The sequence below is a fragment of the Oncorhynchus masou genome, chromosome 26 (genome assembly GCF_036934945.1).
Source record: "Oncorhynchus masou masou isolate Uvic2021 chromosome 26, UVic_Omas_1.1, whole genome shotgun sequence".
Classification (NCBI taxonomy): Eukaryota; Metazoa; Chordata; class Actinopteri; order Salmoniformes; family Salmonidae; genus Oncorhynchus; species Oncorhynchus masou.
The window spans coordinates 23,718,721-23,743,127 of record NC_088237.1 but is presented as its reverse complement, the minus strand read 5'-3'; the positions used below and the strand labels follow the sequence as shown (position 1 = coordinate 23,743,127).

General features: G+C 46.8%; 2 protein-coding genes and 1 pseudogene across 3 annotated transcripts in view; 1 reads left to right on the top strand and 2 right to left on the bottom strand.

The window, feature by feature from the left end:
• Positions 1-14,306, bottom strand: part of LOC135515076 (SCY1-like protein 2) — a 32,739-nt gene extending 18,433 nt beyond the window's left edge. Inside the window, exons 1-4 of one of the 2 annotated variants that reach the window (XM_064938903.1) lie at positions 14,152-14,306; positions 11,903-12,104; positions 11,552-11,709; positions 389-533 (exon numbers count right to left, since the gene is read on the bottom strand). In XM_064938903.1, coding sequence (XP_064794975.1) covers positions 389-533; positions 11,552-11,709; positions 11,903-12,079 — 480 coding nt within the window. In that variant the 5' untranslated portion in view covers positions 12,080-12,104; positions 14,152-14,306. Of the gene's footprint in view, positions 1-388; positions 534-10,704; positions 10,924-11,551; positions 11,710-11,902; positions 12,105-14,151 lie in introns of those variants that run through there. The other variant, XM_064938904.1, reaches the window with a different exon arrangement.
• A 1,924-nt stretch (positions 14,307-16,230) lies between these two features.
• depdc4 (DEP domain containing 4) lies at positions 16,231-20,384 on the bottom strand. The gene is made up of 9 exons (XM_064938905.1): positions 20,305-20,384; positions 19,385-19,811; positions 19,126-19,274; positions 18,690-18,903; positions 17,753-17,991; positions 17,460-17,602; positions 17,153-17,278; positions 16,727-16,805; positions 16,231-16,430 (listed from the first exon to the last, which is right to left on the bottom strand). The coding sequence occupies exons 1-9, from the start codon at positions 20,378-20,380 to the stop codon at positions 16,231-16,233; spliced, it is 1,653 nt and encodes a 550-aa protein (XP_064794977.1). The 5' UTR covers positions 20,381-20,384.
• Positions 20,385-21,838: 1,454 nt separating this feature from the next.
• On the top strand, positions 21,839-22,671 carry LOC135515133 (4-galactosyl-N-acetylglucosaminide 3-alpha-L-fucosyltransferase 9-like; annotated as a pseudogene).
• Positions 22,672-24,407: the final 1,736 nt, after the last annotated feature.

Here is a 24,407-nt window from a genome sequence, read left to right as displayed (position 1 = left end):
ACAAAAACAAATTAGTAAAACAAGCTTTGGGTTCTGATGGGGTACAACAGTTGAACTAAGCTCATGAGGCATTTCTAAGTTATATTCTTCAACAATCAATGGGTAGATAATTGATTTATAAGAAAAAAAATGTGTATAGCAATCACAGATTGCCCCTTTAAATAGCTATGTGACTTGGCAGGGGAATACAATCTAATCGATTATCCCTAAAAAATATGCCTGGGACACAATTTAATAAACAGAAAGAGAGGTGTGGTTAGTTCAATTGGGTTTAAACATACATCTGCCAAGCAATATACATAGCAACAAGACATGTGTGTGTTCATTTCAGACTGTGTGTGTGTGTGTATGTATGTGCACGATTGCATGTGTGTGTATTGGTTCTCACCTGCAACAGGCCATACTTGGTCTCCACGTCATACAGCTTGTAGTCCTTGATGTCTGTGGGCACGGGGCTGGGCAGGTTGTCCCACTGACCCAGCACATTGGACAGACTGGCAAACACTGGCTCTGTACAGAACGCCAGGCAGTCCCTGAAGGAGGGAGGGAGAGAGGAAACAACAGTGTCAATGATTACAAACAAACAACGATGAAGAAAGAAGGAGTGTGTTAAGAAATGACAGAAAAGAGGAACAGTAAGATAAAGAACAAAAGAAACGGGAGATGATGGTGAACTAGAGGAAGGATTGAGTAATAAAAAGGTTGAGAGAGAGATAGTGTGTGTAAGAGAAAGAGGTAGTGAGTGAGAGAGAGAGAGAGAGAGGTAGTGAGTGAGAGAGAGAGAGAGAGAGGTAGTGAGAGAGAGAGAGAGAGAGAGAGAGGTAGTGAGTGAGAGAGAGAGAGAGAGTAGTGAGTGAGAGAGAGAGAGGTAGTGTGTGAGAGAGAGAGAGAGAGTAGTGTGTGAGAGAGAGAGGTAGTGTGTGAGAGAGAGAGAGGTAGTGTGTGAGAGAGAGAGAGAGTAGTGTGTGAGAGAGAGAGAGGTAGTGTGTGAGAGAGAGAGAGAGGTAGTGTGTGTGAGAGAGAGAGAGAGAGAGAGGTAGTGTGTGAGAGAGAGAGAGAGGTAGTGTGTGAGAGAGAGAGGTAGTGTGTGAGAGAGAGAGAGAGGTAGTGTGTGAGAGAGAGAGAGAGAGAGAGAGGTAGTGTGTGAGAGAGAGAGAGAGAGGTAGTGTGTGAGAGAGAGAGAGAGTGTGTGAGAGAGAGAGAGAGAGAGAGAGTAGTGTGTGAGAGAGAGAGAGGTAGTGTGTGAGAGAGAGAGAGGTAGTGTGTGAGAGAGAGAGAGGTAGTGTGTGAGAGAGAGAGAGAGAGAGGTAGTGTGTGAGAGAGAGAGGTAGTGTGTGAGAGAGAGAGAGGTAGTGTGTGTGAGAGAGAGAGAGGTAGTGTGTGAGAGAGAGAGAGAGGTAGTGTGTGAGAGAGAGAGGTAGTGTGTGAGAGAGAGAGAGAGGGGTGTACACACACTCTCAGTCAGCTGGTGTTGGACCTCACCAACCAAGCTGACACCAGCACTGCTTCAAAAGAAAGAATTCCAATAAGCAAAATCATGAACCAATCAAAGGAATCATATTTACAACATTGGAAAAATGAAACAAAATCCCAAAGCCGACTAAATTGCTATCTGACCCTAAACAGAGAATATGAATTGGCTGATTATCTCTACTCTGTCAGAGATACGAAGCAGAGACAGATCCTTACCAAGTACAGGCTGAGTGACCACCGATTGGCAATAGAAACCGGCAGACATAAAAAGACATGGCTACCCAAAGAGGAGCGTGTATGTGGTCACTGCATAACAGGGGAGGTAGAGACAGAGATGCACTTTCTCCTTTACTGTGATAAATATTCCTCACAAAGAGATTCATTATTCACAGAAGTTACTAAACATATTCCAAATTTTTACAAATTGAACCCAGAGGAAAAACTAAGAATACTCATGGGCGAAGGAGCAATGGCTCCTCTTGCAGCCAAATATGTATTTTCCTGCCATAGCCTGAGGGACACTGAATAATAACATCTGCATAGTAAGCAGTAACTTAATTGTTATTGCTATTATTGTTATTACTGTAATTATTATTATTTTTGTATTTAATTTTGTATTATTATTTACTACACTTTTATATTTTATATTTGCTATCATTTAGAATTTTGTTACAATGTATATTGTATACATTGTTGCTTTGGCAATATTGACACAATGTTTTTCATGCCAATAAAGCAGTTTGAATTTGAATTTGAATTTGAGGTAGTGTATGAGAGAGAGAGAGAGAGAGAGAGAGAGAGAGAGAGAGAGAGAGAGGGAGTGTGTGTGAGAGAGAGAGAGAGAGAGAGAGAGTAGTGTATGAGAGAGAGAGAGAGAGAGAGAGAGAGAGAGAGAGAGTAGTGTGTGTGAGAGAGAGAGAGGTAGTGTGTGAGAGAGAGAGAGGTAGTGAGTGAGAGAGAGAGAGGTAGTGTGTGAGAGAGAGAGAGGTAGTGTGTGAGAGAGAGAGAGAGAGAGAGAGAGGTAGTGTGTGAGAGAGAGAGAGGTAGTGTGTGTGAGAGAGAGAGAGAGTAGTGTGTGAGAGAGAGAGAGAGTAGTGTGTGAGAGAGAGAGATAGGTAGTGTGTGAGAGAGAGAGAGGTAGTGTGTGAGAGAGAGGTAGTGTGTGTGAGAGAGAGAGGTAGTGTGTGAGAGAGAGAGAGAGAGGTAGTGTGTGAGAGAGAGAGAGAGGTAGTGTGTGTGAGAGAGAGAGAGGTAGTGTGTGTGAGAGAGAGAGGTAGTGTGTGAGAGAGAGAGAGGTAGTGTGTGAGAGAGAGAGAGAGGTAGAGAGGTAGTGTGTGAGAGAGAGAGAGAGAGGTAGTGTGAGAGAGAGAGAGAGAGAGAGAGAGAGAGAGTAGTGTGAGAGAGAGAGAGAGAGAGGTAGTGTGAGTGAGAGAGAGAGAGGTAGTGTGAGTGAGAGAGAGAGAGGTAGTGTGAGTGAGAGAGAGAGAGGTAGTGTGAGTGAGAGAGAGAGGTAGTGTGAGTGAGAGAGAGAGAGGTTGTGTGTGAGAGAGAGAGAGAGAGAGAGAGTAGTGTGTGAGAGAGAGAGAGAGAGAGGTAGTGTGTGAGAGAGAGAGGTAGTGTGTGAGAGAGAGAGGTAGTGTGTGAGAGAGAGAGAGGTAGTGTGTGAGAGAGAGAGGTAGTGTGTGAGAGAGAGGTAGTGTGTGAGAGAGAGAGGTAGTGTGTGAGAGAGAGAGGTAGTGTGTGAGAGAGAGAGTAGTGTGTGTGAGAGAGAGGTAGTGTGTGAGAGAGAGGTAGTGTGTGAGAGAGAGAGGTAGTGTGTGAGAGAGAGTAGTGTGTGAGAGAGAGGTAGTGTGTGAAACAGAGAATATGAATTGGCTGATTATCTCTCCTCTGTCAGAGATACGAAGCAGAGACAGATCCTTACCAAGTACAGGCTGAGTGACCACCGATTGGCAATAGAAACCGGCAGACATAAAAATACATGGCTACCCAAAGAGGAGCGTGTATGTGGTCACTGCATAACAGGGGAGGTAGAGACAGAGATGCACTTTCTCCTTTACTGTGATAAATATTCCTCACAAAGAGATTCATTATTCACAGAAATTACTAAACATATTCCAAATTTTTACAAATTGAACCCAGAGGAAAAACTAAGAATACTCATGGGCGAAGGAGCAATGGCTCCTCTTGCAGCCAAATATGTATTTTCCTGCCATAGCCTGAGGGACACTGAATAATAACATCTGCATAGTAAGCAGTAACTTACTTATTATTGCTATTATTGTTATTACTATTACTATTGCTGTTTATCATTCCAAATGTGGGTGGTAAATGGTAGTGATAACAGTTGAGTGATGGTAGTAGTAGTCGTAGTAATGATGATTGTAGTTGTAGTACTGATATAAAGGAGAAGATGACCGTTATTTAGTTATAAGTTATAGTTTCATTTTTCATAATTTGATTTTATATTTATTACATTTCTACTATTCACTGTTACCATTTTATTGTTATTATTTTTGTATTATTATTTACTACCATTTTATATTTGCTATCATTTATAATTTAGTTACAATGTATATTGTATACATTGTTGCTTTGGCAATATTGACACAATGTTTTTCATGCCAATAAAGCAGCTTGAATTTGAATTTGAGAGAGAGCGGTAGTGTGAGAGAGAGCGGTAGTGTGAGAGAGAGAGCGGTAGCGTGAGAGAGAGAGAGAGCGGTAGCGAGAGAGAGAGCGGTAGCGTGACAGAGAGAGCGGTAGCGTGACAGAGAGAGCGGTCGCGTGGGAGGGAGAGGTCGCGTGGGAGGGAGAGGTCGCGTGGGAGGGAGAGGTCGCGTGGGAGGGAGAGGTCGCGTGGGAGGGAGAGGTCGCGTGGGAGGGAGAGGTCGCGTGGGAGGGAGAGGTCGCGTGAGAGAGAGAGGTCGCGTGAGAGAGAGAGGTCGCGTGAGAGAGAGAGGTCGCGTGAGAGAGAGAGGTCGCGTGAGAGAGAGAGGTCGCGTGAGAGAGAGAGGTCGCGTGAGAGAGAGGTCGCGAGAGAGAGAGAGAGGTCGCGAGAGAGAGGTCGCGAGAGAGAGGTCGCGAGAGAGAGAGAGAGGTCGCGAGAGAGAGGTCGCGAGAGAGAGAGAGGTCGCGAGAGAGAGAGTCGCGAGAGAGAGAGAGGTCGAGAGAGAGAGGTCGCGTGAGAGAGAGAGGTCGCGTGAGAGAGAGAGGTCGCGTGAGAGAGAGAGGTCGCGTGAGAGAGAGAGGTCGCGTGAGAGAGAGAGGTCGCGTGAGAGAGAGAGGTCGCGTGAGAGAGAGGTCGCGTGAGAGAGGTCGCGAGAGAGGTCGCGTGAGAGAGAGGTCGCGTGAGAGAGTCGCGTGAGAGAGAGAGGTCGCGTGAGAGAGAGGTCGCGTGAGAGAGAGGTCGCGTGAGAGAGAGAGGTCGCGTGAGAGAGAGAGGTCGCGTGAGAGAGAGAGGTCGCGTGAGAGAGAGGTCGCGTGAGAGAGAGGTCGCGTGAGAGAGAGAGGGCGAGTGAGAGAGGTCGTGTGAGAGAGGTCGTGTGAGAGAGAGAGAGAGAGGGCGAGTGAGAGAGGTCGTGTGAGAGAGAGAGAGAGGGGCGAGTGAGAGAGGTCGTGTGAGAGAGGGCGAGTGAGAGAGGTCGTGTGAGAGAGAGAGAGAGAGAGAGGGCGAGTGAGAGAGGTCGTGAGAGAGAGAGAGAGAGGGCGAGTGTGAGAGGTCGCGTGAGAGAGAGAGAGAGGGGGCGAGTGTGAGGTCGCGTGAGAGAGAGAGAGAGGGCGAGTGAGAGAGGTCGCGTGAGAGAGAGAGGTCGCGTGAGAGAGAGAGGTCGCGTGAGAGAGAGAGGTCGCGTGAGAGAGAGGGTCGCGTGAGAGAGAGGTCGCGTGAGAGAGAGGTCGCGTGAGAGAGAGGTCGCGTGAGAGAGAGTAGGTCGCGTGAGAGAGAGAGGTCGCGTGAGAGAGAGGTCGCGTGAGAGAGAGTCGCGTGAGAGAGAGAGGCCGCGTGAGAGAGAGGCCGCGTGAGAGAGAGAGGCCGCGTGAGAGAGAGAGGCCGCGTGAGAGAGAGAGGCCGCGTGAGAGAGAGAGGCCGCGTGAGAGAGAGGCCGCGTGAGAGAGAGAGGTCGCGTGAGAGAGAGGTCGTGTTAGAGAGAGAGAGAGAGGGCGAGTGAGAGAGGTCGTGTGAGAGAGAGAGAGAGAGGGCGAGTGAGAGAGAGAGAGAGGGCGAGAGAGAGAGGTCGTGTGAGAGAGAGAGAGAGGGCGAGTGAGGAGTCGTGTGAGAGAGAGAGGTCGCGAGAGAGAGAGGTAGTGCGTGAGAGAGAGGCCGCGCGAGAGAGAGAGAGAGAGGCCGCGCGAGAGAGGGCCGCGCGAGAGAGAGAGGCCGCGAGAGAGAGAGGCCGCGTGAGAGGCCGCGAGAGAGAGTCCGCGAGAGAGAGAGAGGTCGCGCGAGAGAGAGAGGTCGCGCGAGAGAGAGAGGTCGCGCGAGAGAGAGAGAGGTCGCGCGAGAGAGAGAGAGAGGTCGCGAGAGAGAGAGAGAGAGGTCGAGAGAGAGAGAGGTCGCGCGCGAGAGAGAGAGAGAGGTCGCGAGAGAGAGAGGTCGCGCGGAGAGAGAGGTCGCGCGAGAGGAGTGGAGAGAGAGAGAGGTAGTGTGTCGCGAGAGAGAGAGGTCGAGCGGGAGTGAGAGGTCGCGCGAGAGAGAGAGGTCGCGTGTGAGAGAGAGGTCGCGAGAGAGAGAGAGGTAGAGAGAGAGAGGGTCGAGAGAGAGAGGTAGTGAGAGGTGAGAGAGAGAGGTCGCGCGAGAGAGTGAGAGAGAGAGAAGAGGTCAGCGAGAGAGAGAGAGAGGTCGCGCGAGAGAGAGAGGTCGCGAGAGAGAGAGAGGTCTCGCGAGAGAGAGAGAGGGTCCGAGAGAGAGAGAGAGAGGTCAGAGAGAGAGAGAGGTCCGCGAGAGAGAGAGGGTCGCGCGAGAGAGAGAGAGAGGTCGCGCGAGAGAGAGAGAGGTCGCGCGCGAGAGAGAGGGGTCGCGCGCGAGAGAGAGAGAGAGGTCGATCACCGAGAGAGAGAGAGGTCGCGAAACCGGCAGAGAGAGAGAGGTAGTGTAAAGAGAGAGAGGTAGCTAGAGAGAGAGAGGTAGTGTGCGCGAAGAGAGAGAGGTCGTGAGAGAGAGAGGGTCACTGCAGAGAGAGAGAGGAGGTAGAGAGAGAGATGGGTCGCGAGAGAGGGTCGTTTCTCCTTTAGAGAGAGGGTCTGTGAGAGAGAGAGAGGTCCTCACAGAGAGAGAGAGAGGTCGGGGTCAGAGAGAGAGAGGTCAGCAGAGAGAGAGAGGTAGTGTGAGAGAGAGAGCGCGCGAGAGAGTATTCGTGAGAGAGAGAAAGAGAGAGGTTTTTAGAGAGAGAGGTAGGTCGAGAGAGAGAGGGGTCGCGCGAGGTAGTGTGGAGAGAGAGAGGTAGTGTGGAGAGAGAGAGGTAGTGTGATGAGAGGCTCGCGAGAGGGTCAGTGTGAGAGAGATAGAGTAGTTTCCTGAGAGAGAGAGGTAGTGTGTGAGAGGGAGAGGTACTGAAGAGAGAGAGGTCTGCAGAGAGAGGTAAGCAGAGAGAGGTCTGAGAGAGAGAGGTAGTGCGAGAGAGAGGTAGTGTGAGAGAGAGAGAGGTAGTGTGTGAGAGAGAGAGGTCGCGAGAGAGTGTGGTGCGCGAGAGAGAGTAGTCATGTGAGAGAGAGAGAGGTAGTGTGTGAGAGAGAGAGGTAGTGTGTGAGAGAGAGAGGTAGAGAGAGAGGTAGTAGTGTGTATTGAGAGAGAGGAGATTGTGATTAGAGAGGTCGTGTCCTAGTGTGAGAAAGAGAGAATACGAGAGGAGGTGTGGGTGTCAGAGAGGTCGCGCGAGAGAGAGAGGTCCTTAGAGAAGTAGTTGGTGAGGGAGAGGGTCACGTAGAGAGAGAGGTTGGCAAGAGAAACCGGAGAGACATAAAAGGTGAGACATCGTAGAGAGAGGAGGTTGTATGTGGTCACTGATATAACAGGGAGAGGTAGAGACAGAGAGGCACGTTCTCCGAGAGAGAGAGAGGTACTGTTAGAAGTTCCTCAGAGAGAGAGAGGTAGTGTGTGAGAGATTATTCACAGAAATTAGGGTTGTGCGAGAGAGAGGTCCATTATTGAACCCAGAGGTCGCGAGAAGAGGGTCTTTCGTGTGTGAGAGAGAGAGGGTCGCGAGAGAGATTAGGTCCTCTAGCCAGAGAGAGGTATGTTTCCTGAGATAGGTCCGAGATTGGAGAGAAGAGGTCATTGACAGAGAGAGAGGTCGTGTGTGAGAGACATCCGCGCGAGAGAGAGAGAGGTCGCAAGAGAGAGAGGGTCTTAGAGAGGTAGGAGTAGCTAGAGATTGTTATTACTATTCTGTAGAGAGAGAGGTCGCGACAGATCATTCCAAGAGAGGTCACGTGAGTAATGGTCAGTTTATAGAGAGAGAGGTCAGCAGAGAGGTCGTCGTGAGGAGGTCGGTGTATGAGAGACAGAGGTAGAGAGAGGTCGTAGAGAGAGAGAGGTCGCCGAGAGAGAAGGTCGCTGTGAGATAGAGGTCGAGAGAGAGAGGTCACGAAATGACTAGAGATAGGTCAAAGAGAGAGGTTTCAACCCAGAGAGAGGTAAGAAGGTCGCGGCGAGAGAGCAGGTTTATTAGAGAGAGATTTCGCTGCGAGAGAGGAGGTGTGATTAATAACATCTGCATAGAGAGAGAGGTTGCTATTATTTTAGAGAGAGGTCTACGAGTATCATTGAGAGAAGAGGTCGCCTTGGCAGTGATAGACAGTTGAGGTCATGGAGAGAGAGCAGGTCGTTGAGAGAGAGGTCGCTGAGAGAGAGAGCGTTATTTTTGAGAGAGAGAGGTTCGCGTTCATAATTTGAGATAGAGGTCGGTATGTGGAGAGAGAGGGTTACTATTCACTGCGTTATTATTTTTCGTGAGAGAGACCATTTTATATTTGCTATCATTTAGAGAGAGGTCGCGCGAGAGAGAGAGGTCGGGAGAGAGAGAGGTCGTGAGAGAGAGAGAGAGAGAGAGAGAGGTCGGTAGTGTGAGAGAGAGGTCGCGGTAGTGTGAGAGAGAGAGGTCGCGCGAGAGAGAGAGGTCGCGCGAGAGAGAGAGGTCGCGAGAGAGAGAGGTCGCGTGAGAGAGAGAGGTCGCGTGACAGAGAGAGGTCGCGTGAGAGAGAGGTCGCGTCGCGTGGAGAGAGAGAGGTCGCGTGAGAGAGAGAGGGTCGCGTGAGAGAGAGAGAGAGGTCGCGTGAGAGAGAGAGGTCGCGAGAGAGGTCGCGTGAGAGAGAGGTCGCGTGAGAGAGAGAGGTCGCGTGAGAGAGAGAGGTCGCGCGTGAGAGAGAGGTCGCGTGAGAGAGAGAGGTCTCGCGAGAGAGAGAGGTCGCGCGAGAGAGAGAGAGGTCGCGCGAGAGAGAGAGAGGTCGCGCGTGAGAGAGAGAGGTCGCGTGAGAGAGGGTCGCGAGAGAGAGAGAGGTCGCGCGAGAGAGAGAGAGGTCGCGCGAGAGAGAGAGGTCGCGCGAGAGGGCGAGTGAGAGAGGTCGCGCGAGAGGGCGAGTGAGAGAGGTCGCGTGAGAGAGAGAGGTCGCGCGAGAGAGAGAGGTCGCGCGAGAGAGAGAGGTCGCGCGAGAGGGCGAGTGAGAGAGGTCGCGTGAGAGGGCGAGTGAGAGAGGTCGTGAGAGAGAGAGGGCGAGTGAGAGAGGTCGTGTGAGAGAGAGAGAGAGGGCGAGTGAGAGAGGTCGTGAGAGAGAGAGAGAGAGGGCGAGTGAGAGAGGTCGTGTGAGAGAGAGAGAGAGGGCGAGTGAGAGAGGTCGTGTGAGAGAGAGAGAGGTCGTGTGAGAGAGGTCGTGTGAGAGAGATCGTGTGAGAGAGAGAGAGGGCGAGTGTGAGAGGTCGTGTGAGAGAGAGAGAGAGGGCGAGTGTGAGAGATACCAATGAGGATCTGGCTAAAAATACATGAATCAGTTACAGAACCCTTTATGGTTGTGAGGTCTGGGGTCTGCTCACAAACCAAGAATTTACAAAATGGGACAAACACCAAATTTAGACTCTGCATGCAGAATTCTGCAAAAATATCCTCTGTGTACAACGTAAAAGACCAAATAATGCATGCAGAGCAGAATTAGGCCGATACCCTCTACTTATCAAAATCCAGAAAAGAGCCATTCAATTCTACAACCACCTAAAAGGAAGAGATTACCAAACCATCCATAACAAAGCCATCCTCTACAGAGGGGTGAACATGGAGAAGAGTCCCCTAAGCAAGCTGGTCCTGGGGCTCTGTTCAAACACAAACAGACCCCACAGAGCCCCAGGACAACAACACAATTAGACCCAACCAAATCATGAGAAAACAAAAAGATAATTACTTGACACATTGGAAAGAATTAACAAAAAAACAGTAAACTGGAATGCTATTTGTCCCTAAACAGAGAGTAACAGTGGTCGTCACCTTGGTGACAGTGCTCTTGAGCTTGTTCAGCATGGACTCCATGGTGACTCAGCCTGACCTTTGACCCCTGGGGGGCAGAAAGGCCCAAAACTTTTCATCACATCTTGCTGCATGTGTGTATGCGTCATCTGTTGTGTGTATGTGTCCATTATTTGCATGGGTGTGTATGCATGACTTGTGTGAGCGTATGTAAAGGCTCCTAGCAGAACTCACCGAGGCGAAGTGAACATCTGTGCTCACATGCTCCCTTAAAATACCCTCACTTGAAAAATTAGAAAAAAAGTGGCAATATTACTATTTGTCCTTTTTGAGACACCGTAGCAGCTTTTATTTTACCTTTATTTAACCAGGCAAGTCAGTTAAGAACAAATTCTTATTTTCAATGACGGCCTAGGAACAGTGAGCAGAACGACAGATTTGTACCTTGTCAGCTCGGGGATTTGAACTTGCAACCTTCCGGTTACTAGTCCAACGCTCTAACCACTAGGCTACCCTGCAGCAGCTAGTACACATCCTTAAAATAGTCTGAATTAATCTAAGGTAACTCAAGAGGTCTGTAATTATAATTGACATTTTTGCAGAGGAAGTCTTAGTCTCACAATTTTACATCTTACCAATATGTTTGGTGCAGTATTTCTGAAGTGAAAGATTATGCATAAAAATGATTTGTCTGTTGTTGAATGACAACAAACACTTCATTGAAGAATCCCTACTGTTGACCACTGTTTGGACTGGGAAGCAGACGGTAAGTTTAACCCACCTCGACTCCTCCAGTGGGTGCTGGACAGTGAGCAGACGGTAAGTTTAACCCACCTCGACTCCTCCAGTGGGTGCTGGACAGTGAGCAGACGGTAAGTTTAACCCACCTCGACTCCTCCAGTGGGTGCTGGACAGTGAGCAGACGGTAAGTTTTACCCACCTCGACTCCTCCAGTGGGTGCTGGACAGTGAGCAGACGGTAAGTTTTACCCAACTCGCCTCCTCCAGTGGGTGCTGGACAGTGAGCAGAAGGTAAGTTTAACCCACCTCGACTCCTCCAGTGGGTGCTGGACAGTGAGCAGACGGTAAGTTTTACCCACCTCGACTCCTCCAGTGGGTGCTGGACAGTGAGCAGACGGTAAGTTTTACCCAACTCGGCTCCTCCAGTGGGTGCTGGACAGTGAGCAGAAGGTAAGTTTAACCCACCTCGACTCCTCCAGTGGGTGCTGGACAGTGAGCAGACGGTAAGTTTAACCCACCTCGACTCCTCCAGTGGGTGCTGGACAGTGAGCAGACGGTAAGTTTACCCACCTCGACTCCTCCAGTGGGTGCTGGACAGTGAGCAGACGGTAAGTTTAACCCACCTCGACTCCTCCAGTGGGTGCTGGACAGTGAGCAGACGGTAAGTTTTACCCACCTCGACTCCTCCAGTGGGTGCTGGACAGTGAGCAGACGGTAAGTTTTACCCACCTCGACTCCTCCAGTGGGTGCTGAACAGTGAGCAGACGGTAAGTTTTACCCACCTCGACTCCTCCAGTGGGTGCTGGACAGTGAGCAGACGGTAAGTTTAACCCACCTCGACTCCTCCAGTGGGTGCTGGACAGTGAGCAGACGGTAAGTTTTACCCACCTCGACTCCTCCAGTGGGTGCTGGACAGTGAGCAGACGAGGGTGACGCAGTCTGGTGAGCTGCTGCACACCTCTCTTCAGAGACTCAATGATCTGGTCCTTGTCAAACTTCTGATACTTCTCCACCATCTTTTTATCAAACACAAACACAGCCACCTCCTGGAAGAACAAACAACAAGACAGGAATTACCATCTGCATCAGGACAACCACTGACAGTTTGTCAGTTGGAGATGGTAAAATGAGTCCCATCTACAACAAATGTGTAGGTTCTCAGGCTGCCCAAGGACTGGGTTGGGAGACATTGATCTAGTTGAGTATAGAACAGTCCATGAAGCCCCCAGGCAGCCTCACCTGTTTGGTTGACTTCTTGGTTCCGTTGTAGATCCTCCAGCACATGCCGGGCCCGCCACTGGCAATGTGACGGCCCACTTCAAATTCACGCGTCACCGGGTTGCCCATGACGGCGCTGGTCATGTCGGCCGTCACCTTGGTGACAGTGCTCTTGAGCTTGTTCAGCATGGACTCCATGGTGACTCAGCCTGACCTTTGACCCCTGGGGGGGAAGAGAGACAGAGGTCACAGAGGGTACAACTATATGGTATTCTGAAAAAAAAGGCTGAACACACACACACACACACACACACACACACACCTTTCGTATGGAGAAAAAACCTAGTCTATTAGCAACACACACTGACAGCTTGCCACCGAGAGCAAAGTCACAAAATCTTGCACATTAAAGTGTTCTGTGATGGCTGTAGACAGAGTTATCCATGTCTCTGATGTGTACCACACACAGTACTGTAGAGTATATATAGTGGGCAAGTGTGATTACACAAACCTCCTAAATCAGTGACTTAGAAGTGAGAGAGACAGATCCGAACAGGAGTCAATATCTCTGTATTATTAGTATGCATTGTCTGCACTCGCGTCTGACAAATCCCGACAAGTGCTGTCCAAACCCCGGCACGACAACAATAGAATCAGAGTGAATGAACACATTCAGACATAATATCCTATTAGCATATCAAGCAGTGGGCCCTACGTTTCAAATGGCACTCTATTCCCCATTTAGTGCACTAGAACCTGGACAGAAGTAGTGCACTATATAGGGCATAGGGTGCCATTTCGGACTCATACTGGAGATGTGGGTTCTCACTCCAAACAGACTAGTGAGGAAGCCATTGACCCCATGTTTAATTATAAACCTTATTGAGTCACTGTCTGAAGCCTCTATCTGTCCTGTCGGTCTCCTGCAGGCAGGGTATAACATCATTGCTCTCCTCAACACCTGGGCTTGGTGCGGATGTTGTTGCCAACAGCCATAATTGAGTCAGTGGACACTGCTGGACGTGGACAGAGCCAAGGGCTTTAATCTTGAGCAGGGAGGGAACCAACCGGTCCATAAAACCCATTACTTAATCAGCTTCTTCCCCACTGTGTGTGACTAACTTTCTGTCTCTCATTACTGCCTAATACATCATGGCCAAAAAACTGTGGAACACACACTAGAAAAAAAGCAATGATTCACACAGCGGTTGCCATAACAATGACCTGAAAATTCTGTCCCAAACTAAATGTGTGGACGAGGGCTACGCCACTGCTTATAACTAACTAGAAGTTAAATATAACTACAAGAAATGTAAGACGTATCAAATAAATTATATCCAGCTCAGGGCTCCAGCAAATGCATTTTATTTTCTAACTTGCTATCTAAGTGGCTAGATGTCAAGATCAAGCTTCTTGGTTACAGCAGAGACATCCTGAATCAACAGTGAGCTTGTCTAAAAGGTATCAAAGTCTGTCTGCGGTGAAAAGACTGACACAATATTATTCCTGAATGCAGTCGTGCCATTTCAATAAAGAGTATTTCAATTTCCAGAATCTCGCCTTAATGTGAGGATCTCAATAGTGATGACAAATATTGAAAGAGCTTAATGAATGTATGAATTAGACCAACATATGTATGCAAGCTTGGAGACCAAGCTACGGTATATCCTAAGCAAAATGCAATGCAATGTGGGAATATGATATCCAAAGAATCTCTCTCTGGATACTGGATACATTTAACACTCCACTTCAATATGGACCTTATGATCATAAAAGTGGAATTTATTTCCCACTGGAAATGTGAATTGGCCAATCACAGACTTTCCCCTCATCGTCTGTGAAGCTGACTAAGTAGCCAGATCACATGACTCAGGTAGGAAAGCTGAACAAACACAAGCAACTAGTTAACGTTTGCTGGCTTCTATGATAGGCTATCCATACCAGTGCGTCTGCCGACGGCCAGTTCAGCAATTGCGGAAGGAACGCAGTTGTGTGACAGGGTTAGAGCTTGCTACACTATGTATCTAGTTACGATTAGCTTCCTGCTAGCTAACGTATTGGCGAAACCAATACCTGTCCTGTTTGTTTAACCGGTTTTTGTTAATGTGGCTACCCAGTTAGCTCGCCGCATAACCTGGCATGGATAGCTAGTTAGCTATCGCATAGCAGTAGGCTTGGTAGGAAGCTAGTTAAAGAGAAACGTCACTTTTGACGTTTGTTGAAATGCCGTGTTGAGTTTCTGGGACTGAATCAAACTATATAATGCTTACCTGTGTCACGAAGGGAATGTCAGTGGTTTTATGATTCCAAGTAGTTTAAATTGGAAAACAGCTGTGGTACACAGCCTCCATCCCTTCCAGTCCAAATTTCCGGTTGACTTCTTTGCTAAACTAGCTTGCCACTTACTGTAAACGTCACTTCCGGCTACTCTATCAGATAAGTGCCCTTTCTGTTCATTTGGGAGCACTTTTCTCATGATTATACCAGACAAGTGATTACACCCTTCTGTATCGTGTTTGAATATTGTATATTTCATGCATATCTATGTCCAATGGTTGCTCAAATGAGAACTGGAACTTCCAATGATGTTTAATGAAAGTCTTATTGTACTGTATTTACTTGTTTTTCAACAAAGTGCATTTCAAAACAATTCAACGCATTAACTACAAAACCTGAATCGGCAACATTACGGATCAGGTGTACTATTCTGTTGACTAAGATATGTAAAGCGCAAAACTAGGCAGCAACATACAGCAGCAGTACAGAAAATACTCTAGAATTTAAAACTTTGTACCAATGATGCAACAACTTAACACCGGGTTGTATTCACTAGGAACCACACAGAGGAAAACGGAAACAAACAGGGACCCATTTGAATTTGTCCAACAGAAACTTATTTTCATTGTACAAATTTTTTGCTTGGGTGTGCAACTAATGAATACACCCCTGGATTGTATGATTTACAGTTATTCCAATAAGTTAATTCACTCCTTCAAGTTATGCTAAAAAACATGGCACTTATTTGAGACGAAGCATTCATTTGTAGGACGCCAACAAACTACAAAAGTAAAAACATTTGGCTGCATTTTAACCTAATGATTAAACTTTCAAACCCATGCAATCAAAGCCTATTACAATCCAATAGAATAGTTAGTGTCAACTCCGTGATTAACAGATATGAAACATGTTCTTGACAGCAGTGGGAAACAGTTCCACAATTAACTAAATTAATACCATTTCAAATAATTCAGTTTGTCCCCAACAGAAATGTACAGATATAAAAGTAGTGCTACATTTACCAGCATTATTCCCTTGTTATAAGATACAGTCAACGAAATCCAAAACAATACGTAATTTGTTAAGACTGTCAACACAATAAGTGTGTTCAATGTCATTTAAGGTATAGAAATCAAGTGTAATGCTTAATCGTCTAAAGAGATTCCTGTTCAAGCTTAATATCCAGCCTAAACTTCTATTTACAGTACCTAAATTAAAATCTACCTGAGAAAACTAGATACTTGATACCAAAACCAGCCCTGAATAAATTCAGTTAGATCCTATGCCTGTTAGTTTTAGATTAATGTTGGTGAAACATTTCACACATTTCCCACTGTGTAGGTTTCAACAAAATCAAAGGTTTTCCTGACAGGCATCAGCTAAGGAAAGCAGAGAATGCTCTGATTCACCAGAAATAACCCCTAGAGGCACCTGGGTAAGTGCATCTCTCCTTGTTAGAACACAACAATTGCTACTAATGTACCACTAGCATCTAGTGTTGATGAGAACATACTATGGCCAACAAACTAGTGCAAATGCATTCCTGAAGCCGGAGTCATACGAAGGCTTGAAAAGCAAAGCCTCATATAAGAGTAACATCACTAAAAGACAACTAACTAGGCCTATATCAAATCAGAATAGTCATTTCATCCCATGTAACAAACAGTCCTGATAATCACCTGGAAAAAACTTACTGTATATCCTGTCTTGGGACAAAACTATTGCCAGCACTGTGGAAAATGTTGGCATAACGAAGAACAAATGCGCTTGTTAAGGCGACAAGGATCCCTACTGCCCAATTCCAAAATCAACCCCTAGGCCCACCCCCTATGTAGTATGCCCTTGTGTAGACCAGGGGCACGTTCAGCAAGATTGAACATTCAGATATAAATACGCTATGTAGATCAAACATGCCTCTGACATGTAGAATAAGGAATCACATGGGCTCACTTCAATCTGTAATGTTCAAGAACATTTAGCAACTGAACATAGCCCAGGAATGACCTTACCCTCTGATTGATAAGTTGAACACTTATACCTGGAATTTCTTATAACTAATCCAATCCCCCCCCCTAGAAAGTGGAGGAGAAGTGCTGGAGGAAGACTATGGGATGGTGCTTCTGGAACTCCTTGACCAGCCTCCTCCTCTCCTTGACAGACAGGGCCTTGCTCAGGCTGATGTCCCTGATCAGCTGCTTCAGGCTCTCCAGGGTGGCCACCTCGCACTGATCCTCATACTGCTGCAGCGACACCTGCTGGCAGAAAGTAAACACTGCAACACAGGATGAAGAGAAGGGTGTCAATACAGGGGTGTGTTTATTAGGGAACACATCACAGAAAACAGAAATTTGCTTCTCATTGGTAGTTTGTCAGTTCTTTCATTTCGTGCCTAGTGAACATGAAATAAACCACCATCAGTGTCATTACTGAAGATTAGGGACGACTCACTATTTTATGTAGTACTGTTATGATAATAGCTAACCACAAAAGGGCATATACTATAGATCACCAAGTCCTAAAATGATGTATCAAGTGGGGCTGAATGTACTCAAGTTGGATTGAACTCACTCGCAATGTTGTTTGGATCTCTTCCTTGCTGCAGGATTTGCAGTGTTCTCCTCACAGCATCAATCAGCGATGCGGGGGTCTATTTCCATTATGGATAGAGAAGGGTTGATAAAAGGTTACTTTATTCACAAACAAATTATATACACGCTGCACTTAATGTACCAGGCATTGTCAGAAATACGGCAAACAAATTGAAACTACCGTTGCAGTACCTCCTCCCTACCGTTGTAGTACAGATTACACTCTTAAGAATAGGGTACAGAATTAAGTCTTCAGATGCCTGACTTTAAAAGGGCAAGGTGTCCAAATCCTGATTTTAAAAGCCTCCCTCTGTAGCTCCTATTTGCATTTTTGGATTGGAGGACTGCGGGCGAGGGTCTGTCAGAAGAGGGCCAGGGAAGAGGATCAGGGATTTCAAGTGCCTACCTTAAAGAGCTGAGTGTGGTTGTCCATCAGAAACAGCAGCAGCCTCTCACTCTGGGTACGAGATAGCTCTTTATTCTGCACGATGGCCTTCAGAAATGTCCTGCTGATCAGGGCCCTGTTGTCTGTCTGGACATATTGAGTGGTCCGTCACACAGTGGGCCACCAGTGTTACCACTTTGGCTGAAGCAAAAACCTACACCCACAGCCGCCATTGCAGGGTATGATTGGCCCACCACTGATGTATATAGTATTTATCATTGGGCCCTGACCCATTATTTGAGAAACAATGGTTTTGGAGTGGGATTACCTGTTTGTGCAGACGGCATGCATCCGGATGGGCTGCTGTGGCCATGAAGGCCAGGAGCCTCCTCAGCTCATCTCTCCCAGCAGGCTCCAACAGATGCAGACACAGCTGATAGGCCCTGACAGCATCATCCACCTTCCCACAGTCTGAGAACACACACACAGGAAGAGGAATAATAGGGAGAGAGTGGGTGGGAGTGTATGTCAAAGAGACATGTACAGACACAGGAGTCAAACATGATGAAAACACTATATCACACAACACCCCACCATAATTCCTCAACCAGCCAGTCTCACCCAGCAGGTCCAGTATGGCCATATGGATATCCAGGTAGCGTCCGGTTAGCAGCGGGGACTTCTCCTGGTCTCCGTAGTGCTTGGCCATGGTGTCAAACAGCAGTTTCTTCTGGCCGGCCAGCCTCTCTGCCCCCTCTGTGGTACTGCCCTGCTGGAGGAGGTGCTCCCCCGCCAACACGATCAGCTGGTCAGGGAAGAGCTCCAGGCAGTCGGCGGCTGCCACCAGCCATGCGTCCAGCCTACAGTGTCACAGGGAGAGGAAGCCAACTTCAGGGCCTTCTTTTAATGTCAAAAGAGCTTAAATATAATTTAATGGGAGGTTGTTAATGTTTTGACCAGCAGTTGGAACAAAAAATTTTTCGTTCCGTTCCAGTTTTCCGATCAGAAAAAGTTTGGAACCGGTTCAGATTGTTCCTTTTCATTCAGTGAAATCATATATTTTTTTTTTTTACAAAATAGCTCATTAATTTACTCAACACATTAGCATTGGTAGAGAAGCTTGCTATGGAAGCTTAAGCTAGTTGTGTACATGTTGATTGGTCAGATATTTCAGTCGCATCTCACACCTGCACTATTACCGGCAGGGGCAGAAAGAGAGACAAGCTTGGGTTGAAGTGCTGAACATCATGACATGAACTGGAATGTGTTTAGGCTATTAATAGCATTATAACTTTATACCAAGTTATATTCTAGATATTAAGAATATTTTTGGAACAAAAACAACATTATTAACCCATTCTAAAGATTTGAAAATAATGTTTCTGTTCCGGAACACAAGATCACTTTCATTCCCAGTTCAGTTTCCATTCCTCAAATGACTTTTTCAGTGTTCTGTTCCATAAACTGGGTCCAATCCCTGGTTTTGACCAACAAAATAATGCTTACAATTCCTAGTATCTTTTCCATTATATCATATGGCGGCTGGTTAGGTACTAACTCGGGAAGGTTGAGGGTCTGGGGCAGCTCACGGTCCAGGCAGGTGTTGGAGATGACCAGGTCCTGGTGGTGGCTCTGCAGCAGCTGCAGGGCGGCAGCCTGGGGGTGGGGCTGGGCCCCTCGGGTCGGAGTCGCCAGGATACAGTCCAGCACGGGTAGCTCCACCGTCTGCAGCAGCTGAAGCAACGTCTGCTGCTTCCACACCTCCTCCACCACTGAGGAAAAGGGAGAGAGGGGGGGGGGTAGAATGACAAGCAAGAGTGGGAAAGAAAAAAATAAGTGAGACAAAGGGAGGATGAGACAGAAAGGGAGGGGGAAAGAGGAATGGAGGGATACAGAATGGAAAAGAAACAGGAAAAAAGAAAAGTACATTAACTTTTCCAATATAGTCATTTCCAACATGGCCAGGTGGAGACAGCCAGGCTTTGTCATCTCACCTGTCTTTGAAAGGAAGATGGTGGTGGGGGCTTTGGTAATGGTTTTAGGGAGGGAGGGCTGCAGGTTGATGATCTTCAGCAGCCTCTCTACCCTCCGGTCTGAGGGGCCCAGCGCCAGGGGGTTGGAGATGGTCCTCAGCTCACTCAGTCTGCAGAGAGAGAGCAGTGATGATGTAGTGAGGTATAGTAAAACCGTGTGTGAGAGAGAAACCAAAAGAATAAGAATGTATGTGTGTGCATGTTTGTGACTCAGACAAACCTAGAGCCTTTCTTCCTCTTCCTCACTAAGTCCTCGGGGGCCATGTTCTCGGTGTCCCCATTTTTCCCAGCCTTAATGGCTGAGCCAGGCAGCGAGCCGCAGTCCTGGAAACGGTAGAGGCTGCAGCCCGTGTCCTCGAAAGTGGCCTCCTTGTCCCGGCGGAACAGCTTGGTCCCCACCGCCTCAAACACCTTGGCCTCCATGAGCGCCTGGCAGAGCCTGGCGGCCTTGAGACGTGACACCTCGCTGGCACAGAAGAAGACGTTCTGCATCAAGTAGCTGAGCACAGCGTCTACTGCGTCCGAGCCTGTGAAGCAGTCAGGGTGCAGACACAGGTGGCGCCGCCGCCGTCGCACCTCCACCTGTGTCTGCAGCGCCTGGATGATGTTGTGCCACAGCTGTGTAGCGTGGAAGGGCCCAGAGAATCCTATGTGATGACACATTCAGGTAGTAGACTCAGTCATATTTCATCAACAGTATGGCGGCTGCATGCAAAATAAAAACACCACGACAGAGTTCTAATCCGCCAAGACAGCAGATTGTCAGTTTAGATTTTTTTGTGGGGGTTGTTGATTTTTGTGGGATCTCGTCACATTGCTGAATCTAGTTAGTTAACGTTAGCTACCCTTCACTTCAATATTAATAACACACCTCTAGTATGGTCGTTTAACTTAAGTTTACTCAGAGTTGTGTAAAAGATAAGGGTTGTGGCCATAAAAACATGACATGTAGCTAGCTAAATTAGAATGTAATGTGTTTATAATGGCCTAGTTAGCAGTTTAACTAACGACGTTAACTAGCTAGGCTAGCAAGATGAGCTAACACAGCTTTGTACGCTGGCTGTATTTTTGGATATGAAAACAAAAAGTTGAAAGCATGTTACGGTTTATAACCTAAGGATGTTCATGTCAATTTCTCACCTGGTGGAACATTTTCACGAAGGCTCCGTGTTTGACTGTTCAGTCTTCTAAACCTCGGAGTTAAATCAGCCGCCATGGTGAAAAAGGATGTGACGTCGCTTCTTCTTTGTTGAGGTTTAACGGCGGCTGGCATCCAATAAATGTTGCATTACCGCCACCAACTAGACTAGGGTATAAATCCCTTATACTCTGAGTGGAAAATACATTTAAAAAAATGCCCTGCCATCTAACCCTACACATTAAAAACCCACCACCCTATTCAAACCTATCTGGTCCAACCTCAGGCCAATGGCCTGGGAGGTTTGGACACCACCACTCAACACACCCTAACTCTGACGTCAAATATCGTACACCTAAATACTTCTCTGCAGCTGCCACCACATTGCCACCTATTTTCTGTGACTTAAGTTCCATCCCTGCGGTCCATTGATGAGCGCTAAAAAGCAAATCCTCTCAGGATCTCAGGATCTTCCTCTACACTACTCTAACCCTGGTAACCTCAACCTGCCTCTCACCAGACACTTCTGATCCCCAGCCCCATAGGCACCCATACAATTAACACATACCACTTCTTTCCCCAATACAACTCATTCCTTTGTTTTATGTCCTTCTGCATACTTCTCACACCTAGGAACCTCACACCTACACACTGCTGCCAGCAGCTCATAAGCTTTACACCTGTAACAACGTAATGGATTCTGCACAAAGGCTCGCACGAGATAACTGAAATTTCCTAACATCACTTTGTCGGGCAAATACTTAACATCAAAACTCAAAAGAACAGACCATGACTTCTATTTTTACATTCACACCACAATGTTTGCATCGCACCAAACGACAAGCATCACAAACTCTGGGAATCTTTCCCTTCAGCTGGTCCACTTTCACATTTACCGCTACCCCAGTAGTCACTCCTTTCAATGGTGCCCTTTTCTTGAAAGCACTTATATACACAGAGGACAATGTTATAAGTATTTATTTTTAAAAACAGAAACTGCAACAATCCAGACTTATCACCACACACAGTAACTCCCAACAATGCCCTCAGGCCAATCTACAAATGCACAAAAGTACTGTAACATAGCTCTACGTATTGTGCACATGGTTTGCTGTGCATGGGTATTCAACGCGTACACTGCGAAGTCCAGAGCCTGCTGGTTTTCTGTTCTACTTGATAAGTAATTGCATCCACTTGGTGTCCCAGGTCTAAATCAGTCCCTGAATAGAAGGGAACAATGAAAGAATGCAGTGGAACTGATTTCGAGGTCCAGAGTTGCGTTTGAGGGTTGTAGTGTACGTCATCGTATAGGACAACAAGAGAGTCCATATCAGGGGTGTCAAACTCATTCCACGGAGGGCCGAGTGTCTGCGGGTTTTTGGTTTATCCTTTCAATTAAGACCTAGACAACCAGGTGAGGGGAATTCCTTACTAATTAGTGACCTTAATTAATCATTGAAGAACAAGGGAGGAGCAAAAACCTACAGACACTCGACCTTCGGTCAACATGAATGCTGAATTAATCAACAGCACTGAATGTTGGTATGTTTCACTAGTGGTGCGTTTTGCATTCCTTGTGTATTTTCTTCCCTGGATTCCATGGTGTATTGTCATTTTATAAGATGGCTATTGTTGATATTCTAGAGTGGATTTGATTGGACTCTATTCTCTTTCAAAGGGTCAAGGTATGTCCACTCCGGCTTCCTAGGGTGGTCTACGGCCTGTTCTGATGATGACATTCTTACTGCGCTTATCCTTCATGTACTACAAACCCCAGATCAAGTTCCTCTCATGCCCTATCGACCAGGCATCCCACTTGGGAAAGGCTTGTTGTCCTCCTTTCCCTCAAGTACGTAGGGTAAGGAACCAGATGGTGAACCAAACACACCCTGCACAGACAACCATTCAGGATGACTATCCTTTTGATCTGGCCACTTGATCACACCTTTGACATAGACTATTGTGCCTACTTTAACATCAAAGGCTGTCACCTAACAGTGGATAAAAACCTGTACAGAACGGCGCACGGTGTCATATTCCACCATAGAGACATCCATGGAGACCTGAAGAACATGCCCCAAGAGCAACGTCCATGGTTCCAGAAATGGGTGTGGTGGAATGCAGAATCACCGGCTAACACAAACAGGATCCCTGGTGTTGACCACTTGTTCAATTTGACTGCCAGTTATCGACTGGATTCTGACATCAAGGTTCCTTATGGGTCGCTTGTCGAGGTAACCAGTGAGGATAAAATCTTTGAGCTGCCCAAGAAGGACTAATTAGTCTGCTGGGTAGTGAGCAACTGGAACCCAAACTACAAGATGGTACAGGTGTTCAACGAGCTCAGTAGGCATGTCATGTATGACTAAGAACAACATGTTACTAGTGCAAGATGGACAAACTGGGAGTTAACGTTAAATGGGGAAAATCTACAATGTCATAAGATTTGTGCTTTTAATCCTGCGTTGTTATGATGGTGAGTCGCATACATGTGACCCAGATCAGATTACTCCGAAACCTAGGCCTGATTTGCAAGAGACAGCATTGGAATCAGGAAAAGTATTGTATCCAGATGGCTCTAGTTACGTGAACACAGAAGGGAATAGAGTAAAGGAGTGCGCTGTGTGTGGTAAGCATTTGGAGATATTCATCATTTGAGTACAGTGTGGTCACCACGGGGCATGTTAACAGTGACAGGAACACCAATAAAAATGGTCTGGAGGTAGATGTATTATTAGAATAATGTCAGTTAACCAGTAAATTAGCAGTGGTAAAATGTGAAGCTCATACTAGTCGTACAGATAAAATTGCCATAGGTGGCTACCTTGGTGAGAGAATGTGTTATGGAACCACATGTATCTATTGCGGATTCCTTACGATGAGACATTGGCTAAATTTGCCACAGGAAAACATATTTTGGGTTGAAGATTTTAGGTGAAATGCCAGGGGAATGGAATCTAAATCAAATCAAAGTTTATTTGTCACGTGCGCAGAATACAACAGTGAAATGCTCTCTTACAGGGTCTAACCAATAGTGCAAAAAAGGTATTAGGTGAACAATAGGTAGGTAAAGAAATAAAACAACAGTTAAAAGACAAGCTATATACAGTAGCGAGGCTATAAAAGTAGCGAGGCTATAAAAGTAGCAAGGCTACATACAGACACTGGTTAGTCAGGCTGATTAAGGCAGTATGTACATGTAGATATGGTTAAAGGTAACACAGTTAACTTATTTGACCGAACAATCATTGCAAATGCAGAAGGCCTTAGGGTTTGTGGTTTTATTTTTTAAATACATTTACATTTGATGTTGTCTTGTTCTGGAATGGGATTCTAGAATGGACGAAAGGGTGGAGGGAATTAGCATAAATAAATATGCATAGCTTATCATAATATTAATGCTGTTATGTGTGTGTGTGTGTCTTTTTGTTGCTTTCCAAGTCTTGTGCTATTACACTCTTAGGAACGAGAAGGGGGAAGTGGAGAAACAAACGCTGCTCCATCTGCCATTGAACAAGACGGCAGATTCAGCTGGAATGGCATTTTGTTGTGTGATCATAGTTCCGAGGCCATAAGTCTCTGAATTTGTACACCTTGCGGTGATTGTTTGTTTATTTGTTTGTTTGCTTAATATGGCTGGGGGCAGTATTGAGTAGCTTGGATGAATAAGGTGCCCAGAGTAAACTGCCTGCTACTCAGGCCCAGAAGCTAAGATATGCATATTATTACTAGATTTTGATAGAAAACACTCTGAAGTTTCTGAAACTGTTTGAATGATGTCTGTGAGTATAACAGAACTCATATGGCAGGCAAAAACCGGAGAAAAAATCCAACCAGGAAGTGGAAAATCTGAGGTTTGTAGGTTTGCCTATATCATATACAGTGTCTATGGGGTCATATTGCACTTCCTAAGGCTTCCACTAGATGTCAACAGTCTTTAGAACCTTGTTTGATGCTTCTACTGGGAAGGATGAGGGAATAAGAGCTAATTGAGTCATGGGTCTGGCAGAGTGCCACGAGCTCATTCAGGCGCACCCCCGTGAGAGTTAGCTGCGTTCCATTGCATTTCTACAGACAAAGGAATTCTCCGGTTGAAACATTATTG